Source organism: Lygodium microphyllum, chromosome 1, assembly GCF_053477565.2.
Source record: "Lygodium microphyllum isolate KBCC chromosome 1, Lygodium_microphyllum_v1.1.10, whole genome shotgun sequence".
Classification (NCBI taxonomy): domain Eukaryota; kingdom Viridiplantae; phylum Streptophyta; class Polypodiopsida; order Schizaeales; family Lygodiaceae; genus Lygodium; species Lygodium microphyllum.
The window spans coordinates 82670961-82697779 of record NC_141135.1 but is presented as its reverse complement, the minus strand read 5'-3'; the positions used below and the strand labels follow the sequence as shown (position 1 = coordinate 82697779).

Here is a 26819-nt window from a genome sequence, read left to right as displayed (position 1 = left end):
CACCAAAGCTTTTGTTGCAAGTTCGAGAGGGGGAACGCAAAAGAAAGGGAAGCCACTGGCTTAAAGACAAGAGAGTTCTTCATGTTCTGACTCCAACTCGGAGAAGCCTAAATGCCCATACTGTGGGAAGGGGACACATCTAGAGAAGAAATGTTGGAAAAAGTATCCTCACCTTCGTTCGGGAAAGAAGGATGGAGCTAAAACATTCGAGCCTCCTACCTCTACTCCAACGGTTACCCATGAGTTAGTGTTCCTTCATATTGTTGACTTGGAGGAGCTTTCTTCAATAGTTGCCTCATCTTCTGCGAAGCCTTGGCTGGTTGATAGTGGAGCTTCTAGTCATATGACTCCAGGAGGTGATTTGTTGTAGGATCTATGTCTTTTTGAGGGTTCACTCACTGTTGATGACATTGTTTCGGTACCTATTTGTGGTGTTGGCACTTTGCCTTTATTTCCCGACCGCGCGTCGAGCTCCCTTTCACAAGCTCTTTATGTTCCGGACTTGGGCTTTCCACTCCTCTCAGTTTATGGCCTTAGAAGGCTTGGTACCTGGGTTGTCTTCACCGAGCAAGCCATTTGTACTGAGGATTCTTCTACAGGGGCTATTATTGCAACAAGTTGGCAAGAGACAGGCTTTGTAGGCTCCATTCCCCTTCTCTTATGCAAGGTTCTCCAAGGCAATTATCTATTGCTACACCCATTCCCGCTTGTGCACAATCTTTTCCACACATTCCTTCCCATCCTCCATCCTCTCCTCCGGTGGTTCCCTCATAACCCCCATCCCTTTCAAAGGGGGACGATCTCGGTGATATGGCTATGGATTTCCTAGCCCCTACTGTTTTAGAGGGGGCTTCCCAAGATCGCAAGGAGTTCCTTCATCAACAATCTTCATCAATGGACTTCATTGACATTGGCATTCCCCTTGCCACCCCAAGATCCGCCGTTTCTCCCTTGGCCTTCCGCCATATCCAAGATCTGAGAGGGGTGTTAGCAGTCATGCCTTGTCATCTCCTGCCTGTGAACCTCAGTCTGAGTCAAACGAGGACTTTAGGAGCCCTGACTTGTCTATCACTTGTTTTGACGGAGGAGGTAGCTCATTCTAGAGCACTCAATTTATTGCATTTCAATGCATTTTCTCCTCTAGTCGGGATTTTATGTGCATTTCTCGGGGAAAAGGTAAGCTTGCCTCTCTTGGTCGGATGATATCCTCTGAAGACATGGCTATGATTCTTTTGACTCAATTGCCAAGTCCTCGGTTTGATGTCTTCTACACCAACCTTATCACATCGAGGACCCGTGAAACACTCTTATGGGAGGAGCTTTTACACTTGTCTTGGCGCATGACAAACAACTCAATGAGGTTGGAGCCCATGGTTTTGGCTCCACCGAGGCATTTACTACAGGTATAGGTGGAGGGAAGAAGAAGGCACATGCCAAGGACAAGAAGTAAGAGGACAAGAAGGATGAGAAGAAAAAGCCCAAGAGCCCACATTGTGGGAAGGGCACTCATCCCAAGGAGAAGTGCTGGTAAAAGTACCCTGATTTGAAGCCCAAGGAGAAGGATTCAAAAGATTCGAAGGCTGCCCCAGCAACAACGAAGTCTGTCTTTGTGTATGTGTCTGCCGAGGAGGATACAACTCTTGCTCCTTCCACTTAGGAGAAGCCTTGGTTGGTAGACAGTGGTTCCTCTTCTCACATGACCTATAGACAAGATTGGCTTCAAGACCTAAGTGCTAGAGGGGGCACAGTCACCATTGGTGACAACTCTACCATTCCCGTTTGAGGACTGGGTGAGCTAAAACACGCTTTCCAACTAATTAACATTTCTAAACAGCCCAAAAACACACTTAATTAATAAAAAACATAAATTCGATGCACGGTTCGAGAGAGTTTCAATGGTCCCCCAAAACCCTATTTTTTGGAACACCCTTCATCATCTATAAATAAACAGGCTGCCTACCATTCAGCCTTATCCTTTTGTGCACATTTCTCACTCTACTGTGCAGATTTCAGCCATCAACCACCTCCCATCTATTGTCCAACCATCACCAACTGCAACCCATCACTATCCAACCCTAGGCGGCTTGTTTTCAGCCATAGTCTTGCTGTTTGGAGATCCCCATCTGCTACATCATCATAGCACCTGATCAACTTGCGTTTTCAGCATTTGGTGCCAAACTATAGGCTGCTGTTATCTCTCCCACCAGGCAGCTGCTACACTATCTACGTTTTTGCTGTCGAGCAAGCCATCTACATCAACAAACACCTCTCATATTGTCGCCTCAGTTCCTTAACACTCTGGTGATCAGCATTTGGTGTTCCCTACACTCCAACACTTCAATTAGTGGTCACAACACTTGGGATCCGTGATAGATGGCTTCGGGACAGACAGAGAAAAACGATGATAACCTTGAGCACGAGTGATTATTCTCATCCCAACCACGCCTAGATAAGTGCTGGCACCTCTCTCCGTTTCCTCTGCCAGTCGTCCACTTTTGGTGAGTCCTACTATTCTTGGACTCTCTTACTCTCTAGGCTCCCCTTAACCCCGTTCGGGCGCCCAAGAGCCCGGACGGTCATTCTCGTGCATGTTCCCCTAGATTTACCTTAATGTCACATTAAATGTCACTTTAATGTCACATTCAATATTTGTGACCTTAACATTACATTAAATGTCACTTTTAATGTCACATTAATGTCACAATCCGTCTCCAGTGGATGTCACTCTCCAACACTGCATTGCTCTACCCTTCGGCATTCTATACACTCTTACATTCATTTACAGCATTCATCCACTTCAAAGTTTCTTCTCTATGTGTTTGTCTCTGTGTTTGAGTTTTGAGTTTTTGCAATTTGCGTTTTGCTTGTTGTCTTTGTTTGAGTCTTTGAGTTTCAATCTTAGTTGTACATATTGTGTTTCCTCAGTGCAAACCCTAGCATATCTTCACATGGTATCAGAGCTGGTGCTCTTCTAAGGAGTACCCTGCGGCGGTGGTTCTAGAGGCTAGTCTTTATGTGAGACTCGCACGTGACTTGATTCTGACTCATAATGTCTCAAGTACCTTCTTCTTTGGATCCTATGACGCCTTATCAAGCTTCTCCATCATTGGAGGCTCTAAGAAGACATTATGGTGTCGAGGAGGAGGTAGACACACCTTCACCTTTACCATCTTCTTCTTCTCTTTTTGGTCATCTTACAGATGAAGAGTTTGAGAAGTATTTGCGCATCACGTATAGTTTGGTTTACACTACTCCAACGATAGCTACAACTCCATCTAGACCAATTGGTGAGATTGGCCATCTCTCTGATCAATTGGCGAGACTAGCAATCACTCTAATCAAGTGGTGAAATTTGACCCATTAACGAGTCGAATTTACACATCAAGTGTGTGGATGGTAGACCCAAATACAAAACCATGCTTGTGGCTAAGGGCTATACACAAAAAGAGGGGATTGACTTTCAGAAAGTATTTTCACCTGTTATCAAAATGACCACTCTTCAAGTATTGTTTGCTATCGTAGCATCTATGGATCTTAAACTTGATCAAATGGATGTTAGAACTACATTTCTACATGGTGATTTAGAAGAAGAGTTGTACATGAAAGAACTAGAAGGCTTTCTTATGCCACGAAAAGAGCACTTGGTGTGTAGGCTTAAGAGAACAGGCTCCTAGACAGTGGTATAAAGTGATGCCTTCATGCTCTCGCATGGGTTTAAAAGAAGCAATGTAGATAACTACTTATATATAAAGAAGGCTAATGATGGAAGCCTTATCATACTTGTGCTTTATGTGGATCATATGCTTATTGCTAGTAAGCATAAAAGCCAGGTTGATGCATTGAAAAGACAGCTGCATTCAGCCTTTTCCATGAAGGACTTGGGTCCACCTGAACACATCTTGGACATGCATGTGACGAGAGATAGAGAGCAGTAGCTCTTATTTCTCTCACAAGAAAAGTTCATTAGCAAAGTACTTGATCGTTTTTCTATGACAAATGCTGAGTCACTTGATGTTCCTTTAACACCATACCTTAAGTTAGCAAAGCAGATTGCCCAAAAGATGACAAAGCAACTAGCTCTATGTAGGGGGTGTGAGAGTGCGCAACGGAAGAAGAACACGAACACGGAGGAGAGGAGAGAGAAAGCAGAGAATGAAGGAAGAAAGTCTGCACTGACTGAGATGAATGCTGAATACACTGGAATGGACAGAACAGTCCCTGCACGCAGCCCGGAGCGTCATTGAGGGAACCAGGACAGACTGGACGCAGTGGCAGCACCAATGCCGGAGACGGAGACGGAGGGAGCAGTGCTGTACCTGCAGAGAACAACACTGGACTGACTGGGGGGGCTGCTATAAATAGCCCCCAGGCCAGCAAACTGGCCGACCAGCCAAACTGGCCGACCTGGCCAGATCTGGCCGACCAGCCAGATCTGGCCGACTACCCAGAAAAAAGGGCAGTCTGGACAAAAACAGCCCAGTTTGGGCTGTAACAAACCCAGGACTGCATGCTGACTAAGGCAGCCACAAAAATGTCCTGACAGAGCTCCTCTGTCTCCTGTCAGACTCTGACAGGAGCTCACAACCAGGAGATGACAGACTGAGACTAAAGAAGAGCAGGCTAATAGGGGGTTCCTTATGCTCCAACTTGTGGTTCTCGCATGTATGCTATGGTCGCCACTAGACCTCACATTACTCATGAAGAGGGTTCCTTATGCTTCAACTTGTGGTTTGCTCGTGTATGCTATGGTTGCCACTAGACCTAACATTACTCATGTAGCCGGTTCCTTATGCTTCAACTTGTGGTTTGCTCGTGTATGCTATGGTTGCCACTAGACCTGACATTGCTCATGAAATGGGAGTTGTAAGCAGGTTTATGTCAATCCTGGCAAAGCACATTGGAAAGCAGTGAAATGCATCTTCCGGTACCTTAAGGGCACACCAAGAAAATGTATTTGCTATGGAAAGGGTACATTAGATCTGCAGGGGTATTGTGATGCAAACATGGCAGGTGAGCCAGCTCTATGTAGGGGGTTCCTTATGCTTCAACTTATGGTTCGCTCATGTATGCTATGGTTGCCACTAGACTTGACATTGCTCATGCAATGGGAGTTGTGAGCAGGTTTATGTCCAATCCTAGCAAAGCACATTGGTAAGTAGTGAAATGCATCTTCTGGTACCTTAAGGGCACACAAAGAAAATGCATTTGCTATGGAAAGGGTATATTAGATTTGCACGGGTATTGTGATGCAAACATGGCAGGTGACTTGGATACTTGCAAGTCTACTAGCCGGTACATATTTACCTTGATTGATGGGGTAGTTTCTTAGTGGTCTAGATTGCAAAAGACTGTAGCACTTTCTACCATTACTGAGGCTGAATATATTTCAGCCACCACTGAAGCTTCGAAAGAAGTTATTTGTCTTGGTTGTTCGGTCAAGGATTTTGGGGATGACAATCTCTAACACCCCCTCTCAAATCCTAGACAGGGCATAAGGCTGAGGGATCTGGAATGCTACTAAAGTAAAGCTTGTGGAAGCGCCTTCATAAACAAGTCTGCAAGATTGTCCTTTGTCTTGCAATATACCACATCAATAGTCTCATCCAAAAGCTTCTCCCGAATGAAATGGTACTGAATCTCGATGTACTTCATCCTAGCATGAAAAACAGGGTTTCGGGCCAAGGCGGGTTTCGGGCCAAGGCAATGCAACTCTCATTGTTGCACTGAAGAACAATAGAACTTGTATGCGGGCAGCCAAGCTCCTCAATAACCTGCGAAGCCAGACTATCTCCCATATGGTGGAAGATGCTGCCCTATACTACGCCTCAATTGAAGATAGGGCAACCGCGGGATGTTTCTTACTACTCCATGAAACAGCACCTACACCCAAGGTAAAACAACTACATGTCGTGGACCTCCAATGATCCACATCACTGGCCCAATCTAAATCACTCCAACCTTTAAGTACCAAGTCTACATCACATGCACCTACTGAATAATAGATCCTGAGATGAGGGATCCCCCTAAGAAACCACAAAATCCTCTGAGCAAGCTGCCAATGCACCATCTTGGGCTCACTCATGAACTCGGCCAACACACCTACAGCATAACATAAGTCAATACAAGTATTGAGGAGCCATATCAAGGATCCAATCAACTGCCTATAGCGGGTAGCATCCGCCTAAAATCATTGTATTCAGCATTCTTTCCAAATTCAATGCAAATTTCTCTTCCATTCCTATTGTCTTCTTTCTTCTCCTTTTCTCTCCACGTTCGTGTTCCTCTTCTGTTGTGCACTCCCACATAATCAGCATGTAATGCATTTTTCACTCAACAATCTCTATCATTGGTTGGACCTTTATGCCATTACATGTCATACAATCCCCTTCTCCTCTAGCTTGCTACTCAAGCAACAAGAAAGACTTCCAACAAGCTTTCAAGGGTCAAAGCATGCACGGGGTCAAAGCATGCACGAGAGGGAAGCTCAAATACCAAGGCATGACAAATGGCACCCAAGAGAAGCACTTTGGGTTTGGGACATGTGACAGAGATAGTATCAACAATCCCAACTACTCTACAAGTGCCTCAAGACCTTGCATCTTAATCATAAAAAAAGAGAGTTGGTATCTAAATTAGAGAATGTATTGATGCTTTCAAACAATAGATGGAGAAACCAAAAAGAAGCATTGAGTACGACCTCTAAATAAGAACTCATCATAAATTGATAAACTTTCGATGTTTCCTCAATGCAAAACCTAGCATATCTTCACATCTCATCTTGTGAAGCTGAGTACAAGGCAGCTTTCACAGCAAGAGTCAAATGTGTTTGGCTACATTGTGTATTGGCTGAACTTCATATTTACTTGGAGAGACCCACTCCTATTCTTTTTTATAGTCAGAGTGCTATTGCAACAAAATCCAATGTTCCATAGTTGTTTGAAACACAATGAGATACATTATCACTATGCCAAAGAAAGATCACATGCAAGGGAGATCAACATGATCTACATTTCCACATAGGAGAATGTTGCAAATACTTTCACCAAGGCACTATCACGTGAAAAGTTTGAGGAGTTTTCAAAATCCTTGAACTCACTACCTTTTCATGATAGATTTACTCCTTGTACATCATCATATTGGCACATTGGCACTACACAAGGGTGTTAAAATTAGTCAATTCCATGGGCAGTGCCCAATGTTTTTATGAGAGTGCACAACAGAAAGAGAAAAGTGAAAACGAAGAGGAGATAAAGAATGCAGGAGAGAGAAGGAACAATGTGACTGCAATGGCTGAAGGTACAAGGTTGCAGCAATCAGCCCCAATACACAGCTCTACGCGTCAATGTGTGCTCTAGATGGTTAGCAAGGGGATGAGAGAATGAGGAGGGTTGGCTGATCACAAAGGATCAATGATGGATAATGGATGATGAAAGTGGGAGGGCAAGAGAGGGAAAACCCTAAATGCGGTCAAACCCCTAAAAAATAGCCAAAAGTGCACAAAAAGAAATGCACTAATGTGCCCTCCATCTAAAGTGTCTAAAACACATAAAACGATAGACAAATACAATGTTCGAGCTCCTAATGTCCTCATCTAACTCACACTCAGGCTCACAAGCAGGAGGTGACCACACAAGATACTCATATGACTGCTAACACTTTTAGTGTGTCATTCTATCATTCTAGTACTTGCATCTTTTGAGTGTGGGACTGTTGCCCACTCCAGCTCACTATCTTGTGTTCACATACACACATGCTCTCTCTCTCTCTCTCTCTCTCTCTCTCTCTCTCTCTCTCTCTCCATTTCTAACAAGTTTTATACTCCAAAACCCTCCACTAAGCCCTCTCTTTTGAGTCCATCAATTCAAGTTCTAAGGGATTTCTATTCATCTTCAGCAAGGAACTCACGATCTTAGAGCTTCAACTTTAACAGGCCCTCTGGAAGTGGCACAAGGTTGGATAAGGTGGTTGAAGAAGATCTTGAGTCTTTTTCAGCAAGAGAAACAACCACCATGAACCAAGAGGGACATCCTATGGCTACTCTGTCCAACCAAGTTTCATTGTTTCTTTTACTGTTTACAGAACATCTCTTTCATCTAATTCAGCCAATGTGCAGCCAAACATGACTTACCACAAGAACCTTGAGACACAAAAGTATGTGAATTACAATAGAAAAGGTGTCTGTCATAGACCAAGTATTTCTCTTGATTCACAAGTTACTACTTCCAATGATTCTTGTTGATTGATGCATCTTATAGAGTATAACTGTTAGAGATCATAGCCTGTTTTGGAGGGCAGCTGCACAGTCGGACTGCCACGTGGCAGTCCGACTGGTTGCAGCCCAGTCGGCTGCATTTAATGCAGCCGACTTACTTCCAGGCTGCGCCCTATTTCTGGCGCCCCAGTTTGTGGCAGATTTCGACTATTTATAGTCGACACTTTCAGCAGTCTACACACACTTCTCTGATGCAGATTACAGACCGGTGACGCGCAGTTTCTGTCTCTGTTCACAGATTTCAGACAGCAGACAGTGCAGACTGCAGCAGACTTCGAGGTGGACAGCAGGTTGCATCATCGAGGTGGAGACATGCAGTCCAGCGCACTGCGCCCTTGTATATCTTTGTATTCAGCATTCTTTATACAGCAGATCTTCATCGTCCACTGTCTCTTTCTTTCCCTTCTCTCTCTGCATTCTCTCTCTCTCAGTCCTACGCTTCCGCACCGCTGCACTCTGACATGGTATCAGAGCAGTGTTTGAGGGCTGATTGAGCGCAGAATCAACCTAAAGAGGAGTTTCCATCGCGACACAAATTTGCATTTTTTGCATTTAAGGGCAGACAGGAGGGCTGCGCCTTGGAACAAGGCTGAAACGAGTGTGGGCGCACAGGAAAGGAGTACAGGTGGTGGATTTGCTGCTGTTTACTGCTGTTTGACGCGGAGAAAGTTTGAGTTTTCAGCCTACAAGTGCAGGTTTTGTTTTTTCATCGCCTCCGGCGGGTGAAGAAGCTCCACGACGCGGAAGAGCCTTAGCAGGCTGAGTTTTCCCAGTCAGAGGGGGCTGCTTTTGCGTTTGAGAAGGCATTGCAGTTAAAGATGTCTACAGAGATGGACTTGGAGTTCCAGGCGATTATGGACCGGAAGGTGCCTGTCTTACCGGCTCTTCCTACAGATCAGAAGCTCGACGGCGACAACTACCGCATTTGGCGCGTCATGATGTTGGCCATCCTTGAGTCCTATGATTTAGCAGAGTTGGTACAGGAGGAGATTGACCGGCCCTCGGTAAGAGATGAGTCCAAACTCTCTTCCGATGCTCGTGCGGAGTTGGCCAGGGCCCAGTCTCATTGGGACAAACTGAATGCCAGGATTCGATCATTTCTCTTTCTATCATGCACTACAGCCGTGATCGCTCACATCGAGCACTTGACGGTGGCTCGTGAGATATGGCTAGAGCTTGATCAAATGTACAATCGGATGACCCTAATGAAGAGGGTTTCTTTGGAGGTTCAGATGCGGACCTTGTCCGTAAATAAGTCTTCTTCGCTACGGGAGCACATTAACAAGCTAAGGCAGCTACAGATGCAGGTTCAAAATGCGGGGAAGCCGATTTCCTCCGAAGACATGGCGATCACACTATTGTCCCAGTTACCGCCACGATTCGGTACATTTTACTCTGCCCTTATTGCTTCGGGGCGAGAGTCTACTCTTCGGTGGGAAGAGTTGGTTCCTATGGTCTTGGACCAAGAGGAACAGTTGAAGGGACAGAATGCTTCCAAGTCGGAGGCGCTGACAGGTCAAGCCTCTCAGAAGAAGGGGAAGGACCAAAAGAAGAAGAAGGGGGATAACAAGTCCAAGAAGGACAAGGAGAAGGACAAGGACAAAGACTCCACCTGCCATATTTGTGGAAAGACTGGCCATTGGAAGAAGGATTGCCCTGACAAAGACACGAAGGACACCAAGAAGAAGGACACCAAGGATTCTGGAGCGGTGGCTGCACCCTCATCAGCTGCATTTCTTCATCTAGCTGTCATTGAGGACGCTTCACCGAATGCTTCTGATGCTGCGATGACGGCTCCCCAGGCTCGAGAGTGGATTGTTGATAGTGGTGCCTCACGGCACATGACTCCTTCCTCAGATGGTGTTGCCCAGCTGCGACCCTCGCGTGGGCAGATTCTCATTGGAGACAGCTCTTCAGTTTCTATTACAAGTCGGGGTAAGATGCAGCTTATTCCAGATGGACGAGGTGGTACCCATACCTCAGAGGTTTTGCATGTACCAGGATTAGGGTACCATCTCCTTTCAGTTCATAAGATTTGCTCCCTTGGTCTTTTGGTGGAGTTTGACAGTTCTACGGTGCGAGTCCTTGATCGTGGATCGAGGAAGGTTCTCTCATCTGGATATGAGGAAAACGGCATTTACAAACTGAAGTCTTCCACTGCCCTCTCTACTCTTCTTCTTACCTCACAGTCACAGTCTGAGTTATGGCATGCTCGGTTTGGTCACCTGAACTATGACTATCTTCGGAGGGCGTCACGTGGACAGCTTGTTCGAGGGTTGCCAGATATAGTGGTGAGCCAGTAGCCATGTGTCTCCTGCATTCGGGGGAAGCAGCATAGAGATGCCATTCCCCACACAGCTTCGCGGCGGTCTACTTCACCGATGGAGCTAGTATCTACGGATCTTTGTGGCCCTATGAGGAATGAGTCCCTGCGTGGGAGCTCGTACTTCATGCTGATCGTGGATGACTATAGCAGGATGACATGGGCCTATTTTTTGGCACTAAAGTCAGAAGCTTTCTCACACTTCAAGGATTGGCTTCTCTTTGAGGAGAACCGATCAGGCCGGAAGTTGAAGACCTTGCGATCCAACAAGGGAGGTGAATTTGTGTCTAATGAGTTTACTTGGTTTTGTGCAGATAGAGGAATTCACCAGGAGTTTGCCAATACAAATACTCCTCAAAAAAATGGTATTCTTGAACGGGAGAACCGCAGTGTGATCGAGATGGCGCGCACCGTGATGGAGCACAGACCCCTCAGGTTCTGTGGGCCGAGGCTGTGGCTACTGCAGTCCACATCCTCAATCGATCCCCTACTTCGGCCGTGGAAGGGATGACTCCATTTGAGGCTTATTTTGGGGCGAAGCCAGATGTTTCTTACTTTCGAGTCTTTGGGTGTGATGCCTATGTTCACATTCCCAAGGCTCACCGTGATAAATTTGAAGCGGCTTCCCGAAAACAGGTATTTGTTGGCTACAGCTCCCAGTCCCAAGGCTACCGATTGTATGATCCCGTCAAGCGGGATGTGTACACTAGCCATGATGTGCGGTTTGTGGAGGTTCCAGCTACTTCAACAGGTGAGGAGCATCCCGTTCTTGGAGATCCAGGGGAGAGTTGGGCTCCTTCTACAGTTCCACTGGAGCCCGTGCCTTTTGATTATGATTCTGTTTCTGACATTGAGTCTACAGTTCCACCGGACACCTCTGAGGAGTTACCACCGGTGGATATTCCAGAGTCTTCTGCTGATGGAGAACGACGAGGGGAGGTTCGGCCTCCTCCTCGCTGGGCCCGTGACACACTCCGTGATTCAGGGATCGAGGGGGTTCCTGAGGAGTGGGGACCGCAGGATAGTCCGCGGCGGTCGCGGCGGCACCAGGCACATTCTACGGAGCTGGTTTGCTCCAACTATTGTTTGATGACCCGTGTTATGCAAGATCGAGAGCCCACCTCCGTGAAGGAGGCTTTACAGTCCGCCCCATGGAAGAAAGCTATGGAAGCCGAGTTGGAGGCTATTGAGAGGAATGGCACTTGGTCACTCGTGCCCCGCCCCCCGAAGAAGAAGGTGATTGGAGTCAAGTGGGTCTTCAAGACCAAATATCTCAGTGATGGTACTTTGGATAAGCACAAGGCTCGCCTTGTTGCTAAAGGTTTTACACAACGCCCAGGCATTGACTGTCATGACACTTTTGCCCCCACAGCTCATATGGCGACCATTAGAGCTGTTCTTGCTTTGGTTGGCCATAGGAGATGGCCTGTTTATCAGTTGGATGTGAAGTCGGCCTTCCTGAATGGTGATTTGAAGGAGGAGATCTATGTTGAGCAGCCTCCTGGCTTTGGTTCTTCAGATGGGAAAGTCTACAGGTTGAAGAAGGCCTTGTATGGCCTCAAGCAGGCCCCGCATGCATGGAACGAGAAGATTGATTCGTTCCTCCAGTCTTAGTTGGGATATCGGCGGTCCAAGGCCGATCCGCAGCTGTATGTACACACTTCCGAGGATGGTTGTGTGTTGTTTGTATTATATGTTGATGATTTGATTGTCACAGGTGATGCTACACAGCAGGTCCAGGAGACAAAGTCAGCTTTACATCGGACGTTCGCGATGACGGATTTGGGTCTACTCCATTTCTTTTTAGGCCATGAGATTTATCAGTCTCAGAAGGGGATCTTTATCTCCCAACAGAGATATGTACAGGAGCTCTTGGTGTCTTTTGAGATGGAAGATTGTCGGGCCCTCTCTACTCCTATGGATCCGAACTGGAAGGCCACTTCCCATTCAGCTTCTCCTTTGGCGGATGCGTCCCGCTATCGACAGTTGATTGGGTCTTTGATTTGGCTTCTCAACACCAGGGTTGATCTATGTTTTGCTCTTGGGCTCTTGGCAGGGTTCATGAGTGAACCTAAGACGGTGCATTGGCAGGCTGCTCAGAGGATGCTTCGGTATCTAAGGGGGACGTCTGATTTGGGAATTCATTACCCCGCAGGGACAGATGGGTCAGATCTTGTACTTGCAGGTTGGAGCGACTCGGATTGGGCCGGTGACGTGGACCACAGGCGGTCTACTACAGGTTACTGCTTTACTTTGGGTGCAGGTGTTATTTCATGGAGTAGCAAGGAGCAGCCCACGGTAGCCCTTTCCTCTACTGAGGCGGAGTATCGGGCCGCGTCTTCCACCACATGCGAGGTTGTGTGGCTTCGGAGATTGTTGGAGGAGCTTGGGTGCCCCCAGACTCGTCCTACATTACTGCGATGTGACAATGAAAGTTGCATTGCCTTGGCACGGGACCCTGTTTTTCATGCCCGGACGAAGCACATTGAGATTCAGTACCACTTCATCCGAGAAAAGCTTCTGGATGAGACCATCACTGTGGAGTATTGCAAGACGGAGGACAATCTTGCGGATTTGTTTACGAAGGCGCTTCCTCAGGCTCTACTTCGGCAACATTCCAGATCCCTCAGGCTTCTGCCCTGTCCAGGCTCTGAGAGGGGGTATTAGAGATCATAGCCTGTTTTGGAGGGCAGCTGCACAATCGGACTGTGCAGTCGGACTGCCACGTGGCAGTCCGACTGGTTGCAGCCCAGTCGGCTGCATTTAATGCAGCCGACTTACTTCCAGGCTGCGCCCTATTTCTGGCGCCCCAGTTCGTGGCAGATTTCGACTATTTATAGTCGACACTTTCAGCAGTCTACACACACTTCTCTGACGCAGATTACAGACCGGTGACGCGCAGTTTCTGTCTCTGTTCACAGATTTCAGACAGCAGACAGTGCAGACTGCAGCAGACTTCGAGGTGGACAGCAGGTTGCATCGTCGAGGTGGAGACACGCAGTCCAGCGCATTGCGCCCTTGTATATCTTTGTATTCAGCATTCTTTATACAGCAGATCTTCATCGTCCACTGTCTCTTTCTCTCCCTTCTCTCTCTGCGTTCTCTCTCTCTCAGTCCTATGCTTCCGCACTGCTGCACTCTGACAATAACAACCCCCACATGTGCTACCACACACACTCCTATCCCTCTCTCCCATCCCATTACCTTGGGATACCTTGTTAAGACTACTAGTCACACATGCACAGGGACTTTGGTTCAATTAAACTTCACCCCCAACCGTCTCATCAAAACTGCCTCTATTGGTCATCCTGTTTCGTTGGGCATGGCTAGGAACCCAAGTTTCTAGTGTTTCATCAAGCAAATTCTTAGCCCTTGTTAATGTGACTTATGGTTCCGTGCTCCAAGCCCTAGCTCCTATGCCAAGTGGAACTTGGAGTTTTATGATAGAGATTCCTTTGGATCAAAGTCTATAGATGCCTCTAGGCACACAAAGTCATGGACACTCCATTCCCGTACCTAGCACACTGTCAATCTCATAGATATTTATTTTCAATTGAGTCGTTTATTACAAAGTCGTGACTTGCCCTTTGGTACACCACCCATGCCTACAGTGCCCCTTCATCTATCCTCTATGTCAACACTACTTAGAGTAGGGACTTAATCTCTTGATCAACCCTTCATCCAACATTGGCACTCCTCATGCCATGCTTAGATCTATTCCATCTTTAGTTTTTGCCACATCTAAGATTTAAGAGGGGGTATTAGCAGATGTGTGTCTTGTACAATCATCTCCTACCTATGACCCTCAATCAGATTCAGATGAGGACATCAAGAGCTCTAACATTATCAATGTTTGACATTTTATGTGTTCCAGGCACTTTAGATGGAGGGTACATCAATGCATTTCTTTTTGGGTACTATAGGCTGTCATGGGCACCCAACTTAGGACCCGGCCACTTGATTATCAGTTGCGGTCCCTGTTTGCCTATTTATACGTGGTCTTACCCCTCATTTATTCATCATGTCCATTGTCATCATTCAGCCAACCTTCCCCATTCTCTCTCATCCCCCTTTACCGTCTTGCGCCCACATTGATGCTCAATGCTGCATGTTGCAGCTGACCATTGCAGCCTTGTATCTTTCAGCCATTACAATTGGTTTGTTCCTTCTCTCATGCATTGATTCAGTGTCCTTCTCTCCATGTTTGGTTTCCTTTCCACCACACTCTCTCATAGAACAAAGGCTTTTTGCTCAGTGAATGCTGTCAAGATTTATTTGGGAGGTGGGTAATGATTATTCAATATGAAGGAAGAGCAGCTTTTTTTCTTGACTTTCTCTAGATAGAAAAGGAAACTTGATCGCTTGTCAGATATAAGCATAACTCTCTCAGGTGGGCTACCTAGATGAGTGTTGTATGGCTACGTGCCTACTAAAATATTGTATAGAGTCCTAAATTCTTTTAAAATAAAGCTGATCCTGCTCAATACTTGCACAACAAATCACTAAAGGCTCACCTCGGGTGTCGACACAGGCTGGGCACGAGCTAAGTCTCCGGTTGAAGATGCGGAGCATGGCAGACGCTTCCTGCTGATTTTGTTCGACACGTGCGGAAGGGGCCACTTGAGATATGCGGGCTCCCTGCTGCTGTAACCAGGTGGACAAGGAAGAGGCCTCCCTTCTCTGCAAAGACCTTTCGGTTCTGATAAACCCAGGCTCCCCATGTGGATTCTCGATGTGCAGAGAAAGGCTTTTAGTTCGCGTCAATCCTCAATGTAATCAAAAGTCATTAAGGAGGTAGCTTATACGGCCTGAATTGCCTGGTCTTTTTGCAACATTGGATGCTCTAATGGATTGTAATACATAGACGACCAACAGCTACCGTAGCAGAGAATGTTGAAGGTAGAGTGTGTTTTCTTTTCATTGCAACTGGAGGATTTGATGCGCTTTCCAACGCACACTATTTGTTGGGCATTTTGGTAGAGAACGTTCCAGGAGCCTTCTTTTCCAAAAGTAGGGAAGCCTAATACAAGCGTTTTTTTAAACGCTAAAAGATAGTTTGTATTGACACGAAATCTCAGATGTACTTCGGTTGCAACAAGGCTGCTAGTTCAGTCATTTGGTGAATCCAGGCAGATCCTCTCTCTCAATTCAACCAATCAGATAGGAAAGACTTAGAAAATGTATATTTATATTAGTCAAAATAGAATATTTACAAAGCCTTATAGTAAGGCAGCTTCAAGTGCTTCCATGCCAAGCCTTTTTCAAGCTTTTATAAAAGGGGACAATATCTCAAAGAGCTCAAACTTCTCAAACCTAGGCTAGCAAAACTTCACCTCTAAACTTAAGACCATTGACGTAAACTTAAACTCTGATTGCATTGGAGTGCTTTCAATAGGAAAAGTTTGGTTTTTCATGAGGCCTATTGGGTAGGTTTTGTAAGGTGGTGTGGGTCGTTACCCCTTTTTATTACTATGACACATGCCTTTAAGGCCATTAAGGCCTTCTAACGCATGGTGGCTCCCACACCCTTGCATGCATGTAGGGTGCTAGGGTGGGAAAGAGAGTGGGCTCACCTTATGGGGAAGCAAATCAACCAAGGAAGAAGGTAGAAAGGTTGAGCTATAGTCCCCCTATCAACTCAGTAGATTCACCAAAGGTATGTTGATTATGCTACTTGTGGGGTGTTCTTTTACTTCATGGAGCACCCCCAATAGAGGAAGAGTTTAACCAGTGGTTTATAGCTACATACCAAGCACGGACCTTTATGCAACAATATTGATTCAGGGGTCGAGGTTTCTTCATGGCCTTCTTGAGCTTGTTGACCAAACGGGCATGGGTGTTGGGATGCACTTTGGGCTTTATAATTCCTTGCTAATGCCTCACCCTTTTCTACCCTTAAGCGTAAGAGGAAAGTATGCATTCTTTGGGACCAAAGGAGGGAGCCACTCAAGTTCTTGGAGTTGTCAAACCAAAATGGATTTGAGACCGTGCTTCAAGTCCACTTTGGGAGTTTCCTGGACTCTTGCTACATTTGCTAGCACTATGGCCATTTCACAAAAGACTGATCCTCAAAGGGTGATGATGCAACAAAAGAAAGCTCATCTACTCCAAACGACTCTAACCCTAAGAGCCCTGAACCTCCCACTCCAACACCAAGGGACCCCCCTCAAGGAGAAGACCTAACATACTCGTGTCGTAGGAAATAAAAGTGGGAGAAGAAGAGGCTCTTAGTCTATCCTAATCCTTTGCTCAAAACTACGCTACGGGCAGAGGAGGTTCCATGATGCTAGTCAACAACATGCTAATGCTAAGATTGGCATGGGCGAATGAAGAAGGTTCCATCTTGGTAGTTGAGGCCGACATGCATGGAGATTGCCTCCTATTGGTCTTGATATCTGTAGTAAATACGACATCAAGAAGGGCCTCCTAATGGGCATGGCTTACCAACAAAATCTATTGGGGGTCCCCCCCTACAAATGGGAGATTGGAACATGACAGCAACAAGGGAGGACTGTTTCCACATCAATGGCACTATGTTGCTGGAGGAGAAGAAACAATGAGAGAGGGTGTATGGCATGCATGATTTGATTGATGCAACAAAAACCTTTGGAAGGATGAATAAATTATACATGTGGCACAACTGATAGTCCGAGGAGTGGTGGAGAGTTGCCCACTTAGACAAAGCCTACCTGAATGATGGGGCATGGTGGGTGACCCCTAAACATTAGTTACTATTGTAAACATTGGTTCATGAAGACTCTAAAGTTTTGATTGCACATTTGTGGTCTTCAGTATAACTTTTTTGAACAGCATTTATCAAGCCAATTGAAAGAATGGAATACAGAACTTGACTTATTTTGGTTTGTTAATCTAATGAACTTTATCAGCAACTACTACTATTTGTTTGCCACTACTAAAAAATATTATTTGTTCATGGCAACCTATACCTAATTGATCACATTGTGTTTTTACATAAATTAGTTGAAATTCATGGAAAACAAGGAGATGATAGGAGTGCTTATAGCCTTCTTGACCCTACTCCTAGCTTGCCTAATACAGGCTTCATTGTTTTGTCTCTCCTTGTTCAATATAAATAGGAGACATGTTTTAGTATGTAAACAAGCTCTTTGTGTGTGTGCGCTTTGTGGTTGCATCCTTGTTGTGCTTGTTATGTGTGTTTAGAACTTTATTAATCTACAAATTTGGTGATTTTCAAAAGAGGAAAATTTAGCACTGTGCAAAAGATGATATCGTTTCCCATAGTCTAGTTTTGGGGAGAAGATTTTAGAGTCCATTTTGAAGAGAGTGACAGCAACCCTCCCATGAACAGAAATAACCACAAAACCAAGGAAATAGCACACAAAATCTATGTGTATGGCTCTGCCATTAATCTCAAAATTGAAAAGAAACCATAAATCTCTCTCTTAATAATAAACAATTTATCATCTTCATCCATAGCTTCGACCATTATGCAAGAGCAAAAGGGAAAAGAGGAAATTCTACACAAAAGACAAAGAGAGGAGAGAGAAATTTTGGCACCATAAAGGGAGAGTGTGAGAGTCTTGGAAGAAAGGAGAGAAAGAGGCACATAATCAGCAATGCACTCCACCCTACCTTTTCCCTAAAAAACACACAACCCTTCATATTTTTATTATTTCTTTGATTTTTCCGATACATTTTAGCCTTTACATTTCAATTCTTTCTAACCTTTTGCAAATGTATGCATGTACACTTTTGTGTATACCATTTATTTATGATGGATGTGGATGTGGCCCATTCATGTGTAAGGGTGTATTTTAGTGTTTTTGCAACAAAATGAATATTATTCCCTTTACAAAAACTAAAAATGTGATGTATGCATTGACATTTTTATGCCTTGTTTTTACGCTTCTTTTGGTGTCATCAGAGAGCTCAGTCATTTAGCCTTCAGGTGAGTTATTTTTGCTTGACAAATATCAAGGAATCCAAACAATTTGCCTCTTTCAAGTGAAAGAAGGCCATGTAACATCTGTTGGCTTATTGTTGTGTATAGTCACATACACTAAAAAACTGATGGAAATAGGTGAAACTTTATGGTCCTACTTCCCCTTTATCAGCCCTTATAATATTGGATTTCCAAAAACAATAGCTTTGGTAAAGGATGTATGTCCATTCTAATGACTTAATCAATTATTCACCGATGGTGTACACAAAGCAAGATGCATCTCTACAGTAAGCCCTTGTCCATGTCAACAAAGGACAAACAAACTAAAGGCTTTGAGGTAAGTGGAATGGAGGTTTCTTGTTCTTTTAGTAAAAAGCATTTTGGTTTATGGGTTGAGGCAATGATTCTAGACATATTGCTAGATAGTCTTTCTAGTAACATCTTGAATGACTTAGTACATATTACCTTTATCTCAATTTTTAGGAGTATAAGCTTGTAGTTTTAAGTGTTAGTTAGTATTGTGGTTTGGAGTTAGATTCTAACTCTTCCTCCTCAATAGGTCTAAGCTTTGAAGGGCATGATACCCAGAATCTACTCTTGCAATGGATGCCTAATACAAAACTGTTGGTTGAGTCATCATGTGCATCCCACCTTGTGGCACAAGAGGTCTCTCTCATGAGCATGAAGGAGGATATCCATATATTGCCTACCAATCAATAGCTCAAGCAGAATGATCCTAAAGCTCCACACACATTGTTGATGGTTGCTACACTAGTCCCTTCCTTAGATTGATAAGGCCAACTATTAGTACGTCAAAATAAAAACCCAACAAGTAGATTGTAGAAGAAGAACTAGGCACTGAATTCTAGAGCCAAGCAAATTGATATTACCATAGGGATCGAGAAAAGGCCTAGCTTGGAGTAGAAGTCTTTTAGCAACTTATTGATTTTCCTGAATTTAATGCACAACTCCATATGGAAGAATTCATCACCCCACAAGAAAAAGCTCAATAGTTGCTTGATGATATGTAGCAAGGGCTTCCATGTGAACAATTGGGCGAAGCTTAGTGAGTAGATAAAGAACCATTGGGTTTCTAGTTGATTTGGCTACCTAGTGACTCCATCCATCATTGTTGATTTTCCATAGACTTTACCCATGACATAAGTTCAATTTGATTCTTTGTAGTAATAACATCTACTTTGGATTTGAGTATAGAACCATTACTATAATCCTTAGAATTGACAACTCAGAAAGAGGAGCATTTGGAACATCAAAATAGTTGGCATGAGGGATGTGGATTAGAAAAAAGGGCAATATCTTTTTTTCATGAAAAGGAGGAGTTGGTACGATTATGTCATAGAGAAAAACATGTGTTGAAGCTATAAAGGGCTTGAAGCAGAAACCTGGTTGTGAGAATGTTGAATCATCAACCACAAGTATTCTTTTATGGGAAAAGAAGGCAATTGTGAAGGCCATGGGGCTAAGTTTGCAAGTGACTACATGTTGTCATACCAGAGAAGAGGGGAGCTCTAGAAAGAAGAAGAGTTTGAAAATGATTATGGGGTAGGGTAGGGGGGATGTTGCCTAATATTAAAGAAGAGAGAAGAGGAGGATCATGGCAAGGTGCTAGTCCTAAAGGTGAATACATTCTAGAAACTCCTGCCAGCTCAGTCTTAGGTAGATTTGTATTCGGATTAGGGTATACTTGATCCTACACCATAATGCACAAAGCTATTTGTACAATATGTGTAGAGGATTAACAAAAAAGATCCATCAAAACTTGGTTCAATAGGCTTTAATATTATCCATTCAATGCTTATTTATGGTTGGAAGGTGGTTGCTGCGATCTAATGAGGAGGCCTAGGATTTGAAGCAACTGCAAGGAGGGGGCCATCACATGTCTTTGGTAATGCTTGATGGATGACTTAGAGGCATCAAGATCCAGGGAAAAGAGAGGATCGGGTAGGACTGATACAAAAGGATGCACTGTCAAAAAAGTCAAAGAATAGGTTACTAACCAGATTAGTGCTAGAACAAAGAAACCATTTTCACCCAAGGCAACAAATAAGAGAAAGGTTGCTTGTCTCATTTGTAGATGGCTTTTCTATGTGTTGGACCTAGGCCCCTAGATAAAGAATAATGTGTGCTTTCATCTTGTTACTTTTTTTAAAGCTTGCTTTGGTGTAGTGGTTTATATGTGCATTGTTAAAGGATTGTACTGTTGAATGCCCAAGAAGTAGAGGATATGATCAAAAGACATGATGAATAAAGCTTTGGTGGGAATTAACTTAGGGTTTTTTTTTTTAAGTTGATAAAGTCTTAAAGACTAGCGCAATACTTCTATTGTTATTCCTATTATTACCATAGTTATTGAATTATGTTCTCCTACTTGGTTAGAGTTTAAAATTTATAATGTATCTAATTTTAACAACCGCTTGCTTCTGTAAAAAATTCACTAATCTCAAAATGTTATTAATCTAGACCTTTATTAGATAGATATCAAGATGGCTTTCTTACATGGGGACTTACATGATAAGATTTATATATAGTAGCCTAAGGAATTTAAGGACAAAGGCAAGGATTACCTAGTATGCAAGTTGAGGGAGAGCCTTTATGGCCTTAACCAAGCACCTAAGGAATGGTAGCACAAGTTCAATGCTTTCATTCATTCGCAGGGATGTACCTGCAGTGATATGAATCCATGTTTATACACGAAGAAGGCCCACAATAGCAGTCTTATGATTTTGGTACTCTATGTGGAGGATATATTGATTATTGGGAGTGCTCATAATGAGCTCAATGCCTTGAAAAGTCATCTCAAAAAGAGCATTGAGATGAGAATATGAGACAGGCCTCACATGTTCTTGGGATGCATATCACGTGCAATCGCTCTAAGGGGCTCCTTTACTTATTATGGAAGGAGTACATCTAGAAGATCCTTAAGCAATTACATATGTAGGATGTTAAGTCTATTCGTTGTCCTTTACCTTATCATGTGAAGGTTAGTCAAGACAATTGTATGCAATCTAATGAGTGGAAGGCTGAGATAGCCAAGATCCCTTATGCATCTACAGTGGGCACTTTGATGTATGCCATGATAGCCATATGTCATGACATAGCATTTGCAGTGGGAGTTATAATACGCTATATGGCTACACCTTGTATGCAGCATTGAAATGCCATGAAGGATACCATGACATACCTTAAAGGTGTTGCACATATGTGGATATATTATGGTGACTAAGATATAGGAGTCATGGGGTACACTAACTCTGATTATGCAAGATATGTAAACAATAAGTAGTACACCTCTAGCTATCTCTACACCTTTACTAGAGACACTATTTTTTGGATGTCTAGGGTGCAAAAATACATGGATCTATCCACTATAAAGACAAAGTATAACATAGCCTTTGAGGCTTGTAAAGAGGTTCTCTAGTTAGGCTGTCTGGTTGTAGACATTGGCATTAGTGATATGGTCTCTACATTACATTCACATTCTATGAGTGCTATTTAGTTGGCCACGAAGAATCAGATTTTCCATTATACAAAGACAAAGCACATTGAGGTGTATTATCACTTTATCCGAGAGGTCATTGAGGAAAAGTTTATTGAGCTTGTTCAACTGATAAAAATCCTACAGATTTGCTCACTAAAAGTCTCTTAGCAGAGTATTTTGCCTTCCTTAGGAAGTTGATGGGCGTTGGATAAGATTATGTCTTTCCTTATCCTACTGTATTTTATGTACATTTATACTTTGTCATATTTTTTCTTGTTTTCACATTCACCTTTAAGTTGGAGGTTGTTGGGGATAAAGGCACATGTGCCTATACCACACGTATATTCACTCTCTATTCATCTACACTAATAGCATCCACATATGTGCACATTAGAGGTGGTGACCACCCATCACTTTCACTTAATTATTTATTCTTTTAGTGACATTCGAATAAAGGAAGGCGGATCTCACATTGTGACTACTGGAGTTTTCACATTGTGCGTGCTCTCTCTCTCTCTCTCTCTCTCTCTCTCTCTCTCTCTCTCTCTCTCTCTTGCCATAGCTTACACCTCTGGTGCTTCAGTTTGCTTATACTCTCACTTAGGCTTCTCTCTTCACAATATACCTTAGCATGTGTTGATGACTTTACAATATCTTTTTTGCAATAAAGGGAGAAGCTAATATGGTTGAACGGAATGGGTTTTGTGATAGCACTCAACTATCTAGATTGGAAATGTGATTGTTATTGGTTGAAATACTATTAGAATTTATTCTTAAGAACAAGTGCCAATAAGGACCAAGTTTCATCTAGCACCAATGGTGGTGCATAGATCGGATGATGTATGCTCGCGTAGTGAGCGCCGGAAGGTCCCCAAGAACAAAAGAACTCTACTTTTTGCACAAAACTCAAGGTAGAAAGCATGCACGACATGAACAAGAGACCAATTGGGTGCAATCTCCCCCCACGCCTTGTGTGAGCACTCCACAAAGCATGTATTTTTTTGTATTAATCATCTTCAAGCTCAAATAATAGCCCAAATTACAAAATAGCATGCTTTTGGCTTTTGAGTTTTCTTTAGCACAAAATAGAAATAAAGCTAATGGACGGGCGCCCAAAGAGTCACGCATACCCAATACAGTGTCCAAATACAAATATCATAATCATGCACCCATGCGCATACAAAATAATAAATAAATATCCAACGCCTTAATAAATATGCGCGACAAAATATAGGCGCCATGCCTAAGGTATGCGCCCATCAAAATATAAGTGATAACTCGAATACACGCTATCCTCCAATGCTTTCCTCCGCCACTATTGCTATCTCTACACATCAACTGAAGCATTCAGAATCGTTAGTAAAATAATACAATTAAACCAACAAAAGTGAATACCTAGCAGTCTTCAGCTACATAAATAAATCAACTGGTTAGAAATCAATCCTAACCTTAATTTATCGCAAGTGCGCACTCTAAACTCATAAATGTTTACTAATTTAATATGTACTTTGCGGAATCACCCATGTACACACTAAATTAATGAAACGCTCGAAAAGGATAGGTGTCCCCATCAACTTCTCACACAAAGAATCCACTTTGTGTATGAGCCCTGGTCAACAAAGTTTACGAAATCCACCATAAAACCTCACGGAATCCACCGTGAAATATGCCTCCTAGCATCATACTCTAAATGGGATTGTAACACATAATCTCTTTTCATAAAACATGAATCCATCATTATAAGATAGCAAATCAATAGGAATCCAGTTATTTTCAACTAATTTATTCCAATCAGCATGAAAAGTAATGTCCTGATGATAAGAATCTTTCATAGGAGTTAGAGAATCAAATGATATGAAAGAGATATTATGAATAGTCGGTCTTCTACTTAAAGCATCGGCTACTGCATTTTCTTTTCCTGGTTGGTATTGAATAAGGTGATGAAAACTCTGAATAAAAGCTGCCCATTTGATATGTCGGTCAGATATTTGGGGTTGACTAAGGAGATGTCTAATACTTTGTTGGTCAGTCTTAATCATAAACTCAGAACCCATTAAGTAATGTTTCCATTGTCTTAAAGCTTGTACAATAGCTAACAATTCTTTATCATATGTGAAATATTTAAGTTCAGATGGTTTCAGTTTACATCTAGAATAGGCCATGGGATGATTATCTTGCATAAGTACGGCTCCTATTCTAGATCCGCTAGCATCAGTAACTACTAAAAAGAATGGTCTATTAAAATTAGGTAGTTGTAATACAGGAGCATGGGTTAATGCATGTTTCGATAAATCAAAAGATTTCTGTTGATTATCAGACCAATGATAAACAATACCTTTCTTTAAAAGTTTAGTCAAATGCAAAGCAAGTAATGAAAAATTTCGCACAAACTTCCTGTAAAAACTAGCAAGACCTAGAAAAGAACGTAACTCATGCACATTTTTGGGTATAGGCCAGTTCAATATTGCTTCTATCTTCTTAGGGTCAACCTTAATACCTTCTGATGACACAATATGACCTAGATATTCAATTTCCGTTTGAAAGAACTCACTCTTTTTCGGATAAGCATACAATTGATTATCTTTCAACAACTTGAAAACCAAAGACAGATGTTCATAATGTTCTTTCTCATTTTTACTGAATACCAAGATATCATCAAAGAATACTATAACACAATGCTGATATTTTAAAAATATGCGATTCATCATTCTACTAAATGTAGCAGGTACGTTAGTCAATCCAAAAGGCATCACTAAACATTCATAATGACCAAATTGTATTCTAAATGCAGTCTTAAATATATCAAATTTATCTAATCTCACCTGATGATAACCATATTTAAGATCTATTTTACTAAATATGGCAGAACCTTGTAGTTTATCCATAAGATCATCTATCCTAGGAATTGGATATCTATTCTTTACAGTAATCTTATTTAGGGCACGATAATCAATGCACATGCGATAAGTATTATTTTTCTTCTTTACCAACAAAACAGGTGCGCCAAATGGAGAACTACTAGGTCTAATTAATCCTCTGTTTAATAATTCCTCAACTTGATTTTGAATTTCTTTCTGTTCAATCTGGTTATGCCTATATGGTGCTTCAAGGTGGTTGTGTACCAGGAATTAAATCTATTTTGTGGTCTTCAGGACGTGAAGGAGGTAGTCCAGGTGGTAAATCTTCAGCAAAACAATCTTTAAGTTGTGCAAGGAATTCTTTATGCCTAGGGTGCATATGTTTTTCTTTAGCTTGAAGTTCATTCACCCAAATTAGATAAGATTTACTACTTTTGCGTAATGCACGTTTAGCTTGAGTATGAGTAAGCAATGGAAAGTTATTAGATGGGTGCATACCATACAATGTAATGTGTTTTCCTTGAAAATGAATTTTAATTGAATGCGTGGAATAATCTATGTCAAGATTATGCTGATGACGCCAAGGTATACCTAGGATAATATCACTGGACTGTAATGGTACAACTAGAAAATTCATTCTTTCAGTGTATTCACTAATTTGAATTTCTAAATCATGCACCTCTTGTGTTTCATTATACCTTGTGCCTAAGAATGCTGCTTTAATGTGATAATGTGTAGGAATAGTTTGTAATTTTAATTCTTTCACTAACTTTGCAAAAATAAAATCATGTGTACTACCATCATCATGCAAAATAATCTTTTATTTTCCATGCACTAAACATTTCATTGTCAACAAAGAATGTGGAGTTGGCATACCTAGTAAAGTATCCGAAGGAGTAGTAATGTCGTCCTCATCTTCCGTAAAGTCAGGCATTTCCTCATGTTCTTCATCTTCCATTGCAAAATCGACTTTGATTAAATCTTCTAAAATTTAAATTGAATTGCTTAGAACCATAGTTACCATTTGCTTGAAATTGTTGTGGACGCTTGTCTCTTCCTCGAATCTTGTCGTCAGTGTCATGAGCTAAAGAAATTGCATCTTCAAGAGTTGCAGGCTTGAACATATTGACTTCAGCGTAGTAATGCCCAAGTAAGCCAGACATGAACTTGCGCTTGTGAGTCGCTTCAGGTACGTCTTCGAGCATGCGTAGTTGGAGTAAGGTATTCCAAAAGCGTTTAGTGTACTGGGAAATAGACTCACGATCTCTTTGCTGAAGAAGGTCCCATTGCTTTATGGCTTTTTCATGGAATTGAGAAGGAAGGAAATTCTGCATAAACTTCTTTTTGAAACTCTCCTAGGTAGTGGGACAATCTATGCTCTTACGAACCATGGTCTACCAAAGAGATACTAAATCCACTAAATGATTAGTGACACACTTAATTTTATCTTTTTCAGCGTATGTCTCTTCATGAAAGTAATTATCAAACTGACTGATGAATGCAAAAACAGTCTTTCCATCTTGAGTTCCATTGAAAGTACAGAATTTGAAATTTCTTTTACTTATCTTTGTTTCTTTGCGGATGGATTGAGCTTCGAGAGTCACATCAATGGTTCATCGGATAAGATCTTCGAGTTGTGGTCCATCTTTGTCGGTAATCAATCGTTGTAAATTGGCCAATTGAACTTACAAAGCTTGCCGGGCTCTTCGTTCTTCATCCAGCTGCATCATAATTAAATCCAACTTTTGTTCCATCGTAGGTTCAGGAAGATCGCCTTCAGCCATTAAATCATCCATATTTTGTTCCGTCATCCTGTAAAAATTCAAAAGACCTCACACTCTCAAAATCCAATTAGCGGGATGAGCGTAGCTCAAAGTCGGGTATACAAGGCTTATAGATTTTTGTTTGGCTTTCATGGTCTTCGGCTTTCGCGGTTGCAAGAT

At 42.7% G+C, this 26819-nt stretch overlaps 1 protein-coding gene across 1 annotated transcript in view; it reads right to left on the bottom strand.

The window, feature by feature from the left end:
* The window catches only part of AT-IE (histidine biosynthesis bifunctional protein (HISIE)), a 28754-nt gene extending 13173 nt beyond the window's left edge, over window positions 1-15581 (bottom strand). Inside the window, exon 1 of the mRNA XM_087678937.1 lies at window positions 15110-15581. Within this exon, the coding sequence (XP_087535063.1) occupies window positions 15110-15316 (207 nt within the window). The 5' untranslated portion in view covers window positions 15317-15581. The remainder of the gene's footprint in view (window positions 1-15109) is intronic.
* Between the last annotated feature and the right edge of the window lie 11238 nt (window positions 15582-26819).